This window comes from Leuciscus leuciscus, assembly GCF_965113295.1.
Source record: "Leuciscus leuciscus genome assembly, chromosome: 4".
Taxonomy (NCBI): domain Eukaryota; kingdom Metazoa; phylum Chordata; class Actinopteri; order Cypriniformes; family Leuciscidae; genus Leuciscus; species Leuciscus leuciscus.
In genome coordinates this window covers 11,665,554-11,676,053 of record NC_138728.1, presented here as the reverse complement: position 1 = coordinate 11,676,053, position 10,500 = coordinate 11,665,554, and the positions used below count along the sequence as shown (strand labels likewise).

The window sequence follows — 10,500 nt, the reverse complement described above, 5'->3', positions numbered from 1 at the left end:
TAAGAAACTAAGAATATATTATTCTACAACATTGACATCATCATTATGTTTAAAAAATTCTCACAGTATTTTTCCAATAGCTAAACAGTTTCAAGACACAGTTCACACTATTCACATCAAAGGAAACACTGTAGGTTTGAATGCATCGCAACACATTTTACGCTCTCGCAACCTACATTTCATCGTCCAGTAATCAATATGCGAGAGGCTTTCGTCACTAGAATACAAAAACCGCAAAAGCCAGCAGGTGACTGAACCCACAAGGAAAAATGAGGGCTAAGCATGCAATCCAAAGCGTTTGAGGTAAAAAAAAGAAAAGAAAAAAAAAAGACTTGTGATGAGTGTGGGAATTTTTTTGACAAAGGATGGACCTATAAAAGCTATGAATGTCAATGGTTGTTGAAAGCACACTGAGCCACTGTACTGTACAGACTGTACAATACAATTTTCAGCCCTCTCTGAAACCGAAATCAGGATGCGGATCGTAACCTTGCTCGCCCTCTGTTGCTGTGCTCTCCTGTGCTGCTCTCAAGGCCATATGCAGGAAGACTGCCTGAACGAGAATATCCCGCTGCATATGATCAAAGATATGATCAATACTTCAAAATTCTTCCAGAAATCTCTAGATGTAAGTATCCTAATTCATATAGTAACGATATGTGCATTTAAGAGGGTGACATGCATCACAGATGTTCTTTTCTTATTGCAGAGGGACAATAAACCCTTCCATCAAATATTAGGAAAACTTAAAAACTGCTTCAAGGTAAGATAATAGTTGTGTAAACAAATAGTACTTGTTACATATATATATATATATATATATATATATATATATATATATATATATATATATATATATATATACACAGTATATATAAATGTGTGTGTGTGTATGTGCGTGTATATATATGTATGTATATATGAAGAGTTCAGATGCAAAAGCCTCTAAATGCCATCTGAAATTTTCTTATATAATGATCATTTTTATCAAGCTTGTGTATTTAAGTTCAGTAATTTCACTTATAATACAATTAATAGGTAATCTTCATTGCCATTTAAGGGAAATTATTGAATTTAAATATACAAGCTTGATAAAAATGATCATTCTATAAGAAAATTTCAGATGGCATTTAGAGGCTTTTGCATCTGAACTCTTCATATATATATACACACACTATTTTTTACATTATATATATATATATATATATATATATAGTGTGTAAATGTAAATGTACATTTGCCTTTTTGGAGGGCATGTTGTCACACTATATGGAGAAAGTCACAATAAAAACTTGCTGTTAGAAGTAAAATTTAAACTCTTAAACAATTATGAAACAATTGATGAAAGTAAAAAAAAAAAATGGATAAAGATACATATACATGTTAAAAATTCAAACAGCAGCAATCAATATATTAATAAGTTAACAATTAATAAATTGTATTACAAATGCACCAATTTGCCCCAACATCACTTTTAACTCTTTATGCTCCTGTGACAACTAGCCCCGGTCTTCCCTATTCATTTGCCATTCAGAATAACTAAATATGTTGGGCAAAATAAAATAAACTGTTCTGCACACCTCAGAAACGAAAACTGAACGTCGCTGACTTAAAACGCATCCTGGAAATCTATGATGAACATGTGTTCCAAAAGTTGTGGAAGACTAACACTCATCAGTCGACAACGACAAACATGTTTATGGATTCTTTCAAAAGGCTGAAGGGCAGGATGGAGCACTGTGTGGTAAGACATCACTAACATTTACCACTTGGTTTAGTAAATATACTTGTTGAAAGTTATTAAAACTAAAAGGCAATAACAGATGATTTATGTTGCCATAAACAAACAAACATTTTCATGCGCATTTTTTTTACTGGTTTATTTTTCCTTGACACAGGAGACTGAAGGCATCCAAACTCTGTCATCCTGCGCAAGAGAGAAACTTAAAAAACTTGAGGACACTTTTATGATGGTAAGAGACATTACTTTATTATATGTGTGCACCCTTCGCCTTATTAGAAGTTAACTTGTGCGTAGTTTATTTAGTGTGCTAAATTATCAAGTTTTTCAGTGGCCAATGCCAATACCAATAACTTTAGTTGGGTGGCTGGATAATAGAATTTAGTTAAAGCGATTAAGATTGAAACACATACACAAATTTACTTAAAATTCACATTCAAAATATTTGTAAACCAGTTGAGCGTTAAACACAAATCGATTGTTGGAAGATCGGCCAAGTGGGCCCAGTAATCAGCCAATGTCAGGCATCTCAAAATGATCAAATATAAGATAGATGAAGAATATTGTGAGAGAGGGGCCAATGACGTATATAATAATTTATTCAAAAATATTTTAAGAAATGCAATTCGCACATTTAGTGACTTGATTACACCTCTTCTACAATGAGCAAGGGTTTTTTTCTTCTCATTTGTATATTAAAATATATTTTCATAAAAAGTCAGGGTAATACAATTCTTCTGATATCATAATCAAGAAAAAAAAGTTTCATTAGGATGATATTCTTGAAAAAAAAGCCTTTAAACAGCTTAGCATAATCTTTTAATAATATTTCTTTAAAAAAAAATAATTTAACAAAACTGCTTCACTACTCAAGTAGACTAATATATATTTAAAAAATCATCTGCAAAATCAGATATCGTAACCAACATGCAAAAAAAAAAAAAAAAACAAAAAAAAAAACACACACCATAAAACAGGATATGATATCATAGAGAGGACCAGACCCTCATTATATATAATTTATAAGTCTCTTATAAATATCAGATAATTTGTAGTGCTGTCAGATTGATTAATCGCATCTAACATAAACGTTTTTTAAATATATATATACTATGTGTGCGTGTGTGTATATACATATACAGTATACGTACACACACACACACACACACATATATATATATATATATATATATATATATGTGTGTGTGTGTGTGTACGTATACTATATATGTATATACACACACACACGCACACATAGTATATATATTTACAAACTTTATATATATATATATATAAACTTTTATGCTAGATGCAATTAATTGCGAGTAATCGATCTGACAGCACTAATAATTTGACTTTTTTTTACAAGAAAAGTTTAGTTAAGGTTGTAAATATTTGTTTATACATATTGAAATATATGTTTAATACATAAATAATAATTTATGAATGGATGGATAGAAAGATAGATATTTTCACTTTTCTTTATCGTGGACACTCATCACTGACCCAGAAACTTATCTCTATCTATGTCCATTGCATTGTGATTTATGAGTTTTCCTTTCTGTTTTTCATACACAGCCTGAGCCAGGACTTCAAATTAAAGCAATGAGAGAGTTTCACAATGTTTTGGTCTGGATCAGTTTATCCATGGATAGAAGGAAAACGCACAAGAAGATTCAGTAGTCCTCCGCACTGGCACAGAGGAACTCAGGATGCAGTAGGAGTCAAACACATTTGTACGCGCACACTATCACTATCCAGACTAGACACACACCCTGCAGTGGAGGAACCAGGCTCAATTAACACACACACAAAACACAGTGGCTTGAGTCATTAAAAAAGATCACTCCTTCTATCAATTTTCAACAGACTGCTTGCAAAGGAGAGCTGTTTGACTCCTACACCAGCCATCAAGTCACATCCTGTGAAAGTTTCACTGTTCCACTGGACAAGCCAAATTCTAGTTGAATCCAATACATCTCAGGGAAGCTATATGGCAATTTTTTTTACATAGCAAAAAGACCCAATGCTTACATGCACTGGTTAGACAAGCCAAGGATACGGATATTTTGCATCAACATTTCGGCAACTTGGCATTATGAACAGCAATCTGGATGCTTATTAAAATGAAATGCATTATAGTTTAAAGATTACAGAATTATATAGTTTAGAATAATTGAAGGCATATTTATAGTTTTTTTTTTTTTGTGATTGTTAATTTTCAAATACATAATTTATTTTTGTGATTTATTTGTTTGTATTTTTGTTTATTATTTGTAAAGTATTATTTGAGCAGTTTGAAATGTTATAGGGGGAATGAGAGATCTTAAAAATATCTACTATTTATTTTATTAAGTTATGATCAGGCAGTAGGTGTAGGCCTTTCATTCTCTCAACTGCCAACTCAAATTCTTCTCCCAAAAGAGAAAAAAAAGTGCGAGTATTCTGTAAGTGTCATATTAACAAGGTTAGCCGTGTAATTCATTAATGTGCATTGCTGTCTGTGATGGAATATTGTTTGTGAACCTTGAAATTAAATAAAGTTTAAATCAGCTTGAGAGGTTCCCATTGTGCTTGTCTTGTTTCCATGACCAAAGCTTTTCAATGGCGCTCCGGCGTAGACTGTAAATGATATAGCTTTCGGACGGGTGGTGTTCGGTTGCCTCTAATTACTGTTCAGAGTGCTAAATGTGACTAACTTTACATAGTCAACACAGTATCTAAGAACTGCACACTTGGCAGTTGGCACAAAAGAAGACAGAATCATACTGACACTGTATTATTCGCCCAGTCACTTTAGATTTTAGACTGCACTGTTGGCTCCCTCTCGTGGCTCATATTGAGGTATTGCGCTCTCTGCTGAAGTAGAATATTTGGCAACTTTGGCAAGCACAGAAGGCTATGTGCAAGCAAAGCATTCAGCCATAACATTTTAGTTCAATAATAATCAAATAATGATCAAAAGTTTATAATATATTCTTACTCAAAATAGGCTATTGCACAAAAACCAAGACTATTTAGTCTGCAATTATGTTTAAAATACTAAGGCAAACTCTACCATCACTGTCACTGTACACAGCTGCAGTTCCTGGAAGTTTTAGCAACGTGAAGCGCGACCACAAACGTCTCTCTCGCATCGCCACCAAACAACCCAACCTATGCTCAGTTCTGGTGCAACGAAAGGGCAAGGGCATGCATATGCACACGCACACACACACACACACACACACACACACACACACACACACACACACACACACACACACACACACACACACACACACACACACACACACACACACACACACACACACACACACACACACACACACACACACACACACAAAATATAAAAATACACTGTTGTCTTTCTTAGACACAAAAGCTCCAGCAAGCAACTGCTGCAACTGCTGCATCCAAACTGCAAGCTTGGAGTTTCAAGAGGTTGCCAAATGAAGTTTTTATACTCACAACAACCAGCCAAGTCCTTGTATAGTTAGACACATTTACCTGTTAGAATCAATAACTAATGTGTAGTTAACTTAAAAATGTTAACTTATAAGAGATAAAGAGATAGTTATAAGAATGTCAAAGCTGCATAGAAGTATAAAATGACATGATGGTGAGTAAATTATGACTTTTTTTTTGTTTTGTTGGGTGAACTACTTATCTCTTTAAAGTGAAAATGAAATCATAGTTTACTCACCCTGGTGTTGTTCTAATGCCGTAAACCCTTCTTTCTTTAATGGACCACAAAAGAAAAAAAGAAAGAAAAAAACATCCAGCTCGTACTCGTCCATATAACGGCAGTGAATAGCGACCAGCATCAAGCTTTAAAAAAAAAGACGCAAAAGTGTCACAGAATGATCCCATGCGACACGTACCATGTATCCCAAGTTTTCTGGGCGGTAGAAAACAAACTGAAATGTAATGTATTCTTTAATGAAAATTCTGACCTTGGCCATTGGCATCCTATGCACGGCTATGTGACGTGTGCATACGTGAGACTATTAGCGCCGTAGTTCACTCCGTCTCACCAAGATAAAGCAACATGTTGTCAGAAATCAAGATTAATACAATCCATGTAACATATACCTTCTCAGAGGTGTTCGTCGTACCTAGAAGTTATCGCGTTCACATCTGTCAACTGCCATTCTGACAGTCATCGGACAAACGGTGTTCCGGTCTGAGATATTTAACACTGTGAAAAAAGTACACGGATACTTTTTCTGGGATTTCTAGGTGTTGTATTTCATGTCACGCAAGCTATTTATTAACCTTGATTTCTCACAACTTGTGTGCTTTTTCAGGGCCTCTCGGAGTGAACTGCGGCAAATAAAAAATTCTCCTTTTGTGAACTGAAAAAGGGCCTACGGCATTAAAACAACACCAGGGTGAGTAAATGATGACTTCATTTTCATTTTAGGGTGAACTATCCCTTTGAGTTTGATAAATTTTCTTCAATACAATATCCACGAATTAGTCTGTAAGCTTTCTAGTGGCTTAGTTAAGAAATAAAGCGAATTAAAAACTATTATATGAATCGTAAACGTCAAACCATTATCACATTCATTTGATTAAAACTGCCTTATTTGAATGGGTAAATTCTGCTCTCCTTGTAACTTTAGCATAAAACTCATTTCACCATAAATGCTTACGTAAATTGTAAATTGCCACCTCAAATCCTCCTTACAAAAGAGGAAAAAGGGGTGAGTGAGAAGTCGGATGAATGGTGACTCCAGTGCTCAGAAGCAGCAGTGCTAACCTGACCACAGCATGCTCACTGGAAACTCACAGCTAAGCTGCTACGCAGATGGAGAGGCTGCGGAGGAAACAGTTAGGTCATTGACTCAGTGACTCAGTAACTATACAGCTAAATCACTCTCTTTTCCAATAAGGAGTGGAGACGGGAGAGTCCTTGACTGGACTCTTTTCGCTCAGTTTCTCTATGGCCGTCCAATACTTAAGTTTTTAAAATGTATACTTCTCAGTCAATATAAATGAGCAGAATCACATCTGATAAAACGACATGGTTAAACCTTGCAGTGACACAGTTTCATTCTATCTTGACATACGGATGGTAAATGTTGGGGTCGGATGTGTATTGTGTGTCACAGTCACAGAAGTGCCCACTTGTTGAAACTATTTGAGGTCTGATTGGCTGGTGGTTTTAGTGATTATTGTTTAAAATTGCTTAAAACTTTAGAATATTATGTCATTAATGAATCATACACGCAACACATTTTTTTGGAAGTTGTGACAAACAAATGAGTAACACAATATTCATTACTAGTAGATTAGCATGATCTTCACTTTAGAATTAATTATGCATTATTCAAATCAATTTGGAAACTGTATGTAGTTTCTTAGTTGTTCTCTGGTAGACATTAATTTTTTTTTAGTTATTGATTAGCTAATAGTTGATTAAACTGCATTCTGCTTTGTGCTATTACTTACTAATTTGTTAATCATATAGTTTATACTTAGTTCATATATTTACTAGAATGTATATTGCATTACTCATTTGTTCATGTGAAGTTATTGAACAGTAATTATAAAGTGTTACTGAATTTTTTAACAATTATCATTAAAACCACCAGCCAATCAGACCACAAAAAGTTTCCACTATATGGTTTCCACTATTCCACTTAATAGTAGTTACTAGAATGCAACTCATGTGTTGCTGTGAAGTTGTTTATTAATGACGGAAAAGTTTTCTAAACTGTTTCCCTTTTCATTGAACTTACTTGACTTTTCTGAGCTATTTTTATACTCACATCCAGCCGCTCCCAAAGTGATTTCTACTAGTGGATGTATGTAAGTTCATTAAGCATAGTTCATCACATTTACTGTATGAACATGATCCACAAATAGCTGACAATCAGAAAATGTCTTTTTTTGTCATCATTTTGAACAACATTTCTTGTTTTATTATTTGAAACCTAAAATATACCAAATTCCCTTTTAAGGGAAGTCATATGGCGGCCATATTTGCAATACTATTGCAGCCATTTGGGCATCTAAGAATAAGTCCTATCTACTTGAATGGGGGAAACCTGAAATCTCAAAAACTGCTTGCCTAACTCGCAATTAAATAACATATTTCAAATCAGCAACACAATCTACCTTGAACAGTCCCATAAATGTTGTTTCTTATGCTCAAAAAACATATTTTTCAGGCTTGACCAGCCAATGCACATGTGCAGTCTCCAGCACGCATCTCAGATAAGGTATCTCAGGTATCTTCTAAAGCAACTGGAGCTTCTGACGGCAGCTGCAGCATCCAAAATCGCATACTGTCTGAATAGGTAGCCTACTACATTTGAATTTGAATCCACTTCGTGACTGTTAAAAAGTGCGCTCTATATAGAATGAATATGTGTAGAATGAATGAAATTCAGACCATGTTGTTACTGTCACGTGACCTACCAGTGTCAGTTGCGTTGCTTCACTTCCATTCATAAATCCCCTCCCGTGGCCTTACAGGATAGTGAAGAGTCCATCGAAAACACACTTCAGAATCTCACCGGAAGTAGTTGATCATTCGGGCACTTTTCCCCAACTGTTTTATGAATACTGTTAATTCGGACATACTACTGTTTTTTGTATACTACATAATGGAAGAATTTGATTTCAGAGACTTATTCTGGAATATTGCGTGTTATACTTTTTTCCCATTTCTTGTAAGATTGCGGATACAGTGTGGCTCTTTATTTAGAAGGTGGGACTTATTTTTTCCATATTGCGTGTTGCACGTTTTTCCCATTTCTTCAAAGAACTATTTCTTTAAAGGGCTTTAATGGTTGAATGTGATTTCACTTTTTTAACTTTAGCTAGTGTGTAATGTTGCTGTTTGAGCATAAACAACATCTGCAAAGTTACTACACTCAAAGTTCAATACAAAGGGAGATATTTGCTTTTAAAGAAATCAATTTCTAAGGACTACAGCAAACGACCGGTAGGCACTACAAGACATTCCTCCAGGGTAAGCAACATCACTAACCCCAACATTTACATAAACCCCTCCTCTGGGAACACAATAAATAAAGGGGGTGAAGCCATTTGATGTTGCTTTGGAGAAGAGTTGTTGTGGTAGTAGAGTGTCGTTGCCGCCATGCCGTCGAAACGCTGTTATTTTCACCCAGATTGCAGGTCCACTTTGTTCAGTCTTTCTAAGGATGGTGGAGTTAGGGAGCAATGGTTACAATTTACTTTTAACTCGGTCCCTCATAATTATAATCCAAATGTCGTTCTCTGTGCTGCACATTTTCCGGAGGAAAGCTTCCTCAATCTACGCGAGTTCAATGCAGGATTCGCACAACGGCTTGTCCTGAAAGATGGAGCAGTTTCAACTTTAAAAACAGAAGCTGTTGTTTACGAGCCACAACCTGTAAGTATGATTTTTGCATTGATGTGTTTTCCTGGAATAGTTTGCATATGTATTGTTAATTGCACGTTGTAGCAAGGAAGTAAACGAAGGGCAAATGCTGTTTGGCTCCACAAACCAGTTTGTTAAATGCTAATTCATACTTATCCGACAAACACATACAAACTTCTGTTTAATATCACCAGCGCAGCGAACTTGGAATGTTAGTGGTTGTTGTCGTTTATGTGATCAGTGTAAATTATTCTTTGATTATAGCTTTTATGTATTGTTTATCTACATGCTTGTTTATCTACAGGCATGCTAAACATGGTTTTGTGTTTGATTTGGCTACTGTTAAAGCCAATGTTTAGTGTTCGTATTGGGTTAATAGTTCTGGCGACAGATATTTGGCTACAATCGTTCTAAAAATACAAAAGTAACAGTGCCATATAGTCAGTAGCGATCACAATAGATCTGCAGTCAAAAAAAAAAAAAAAACATATCATTCTGAAACGTCCTTTAACAGCCGTTCTTGAACAGGTTCTGCTCGATCCTCTCCACTAACATTCTCTGGGTCTGATTCAGGCTCAAATTGGTATGGCAATATTGACGCCATTGTTTACAATACACCGAAGCACAAACTACCGTAAGGGTAAGGGGTGTGACGTTTCCTAACAACATGCACTTGGCGGTTAGCAAATCACAACACACTGGGCCAGCTAACCAATCTGAGCCCATTGCGTATTTTTGAGGGGGGGGGGGCTTCATAGAACCCGGAAAACATCTGACCGTTTTTACAAGGAGGGACAGAGCAGTGTAGAATAATGGTTAAATATGTAAAAAATTATCCGAATTTTTAAAAACTAAGTATGAACACATGTTACAGTGCACCCCACAAACACAATCAAGCCTTCGAAAAAAGGTGTTTTACCACCCCTTTAAGTTCAACTGCTCGTTAACGCAAAATCCAATTAGCCAATCACACGGCTGCAACTAAATGCCTCTTGGTTTGATATTTTACGTTTAAAGATTTTCAGCTAAACGTCTTTTTTTGTCCTCTGAATGTTATGTTAAATGTTCTGCAGTGTATGTGGGCCTATAAATTATAATGCAATCATAATTATGTAAAAAAAAAAAAAAAAGTATCTATAGTGAGATTTTTGTATGCACAAGGAGTCTGACAACAGTTGGTATGCTCCACATGGAGATCTAATGTCACCATCATTGAGTCCATCTGTGATACATGAAGAAACAGAAAAAACTGAGACAGACTAAATGTGGAAGAACTGCGGAAACGTCTACAAGACGCATGAAGTAAGATGGTGAGATCAGATCTCTGTGTGGTGAATGCGTTGGCATACCGGATGTTGTCAGACTCACTGTGCAAACAAAA

The 10,500-nt window shown here is 35.4% G+C and overlaps 1 protein-coding gene across 1 annotated transcript; it reads left to right on the top strand.

Annotated features, from left to right (window-relative positions):
* The first annotated feature begins 5 nt into the window (after nt 1-5).
* il26 (interleukin 26) lies at nt 6-4,292 on the top strand. The gene is made up of 5 exons (XM_082168583.1): nt 6-628; nt 710-763; nt 1,586-1,744; nt 1,899-1,973; nt 3,320-4,292. Exons 1-5 carry the CDS (start codon nt 476-478, stop codon nt 3,422-3,424), a joined length of 546 nt encoding a protein of 181 aa, XP_082024709.1. The 5' UTR covers nt 6-475; the 3' UTR covers nt 3,425-4,292.
* Nucleotides 4,293-10,500: the final 6,208 nt, after the last annotated feature.

Excerpts from the sequence above, each read along its gene's own strand:
- il26 (XM_082168583.1), top strand. The coding sequence starts at position 476 with ATGCGGATCGTAACCTTGCTCGCCCTCTGTTGCTGTGCTCTCCTGTGC. Across the intron at positions 1,745-1,898 it reads GCAGGATGGAGCACTGTGTG|GAGACTGAAGGCATCCAAAC; the intron begins GTAAGACATCAC and ends TCCTTGACACAG. Across the intron at positions 1,974-3,319 it reads TTGAGGACACTTTTATGATG|CCTGAGCCAGGACTTCAAAT; the intron begins GTAAGAGACATT and ends TTTCATACACAG.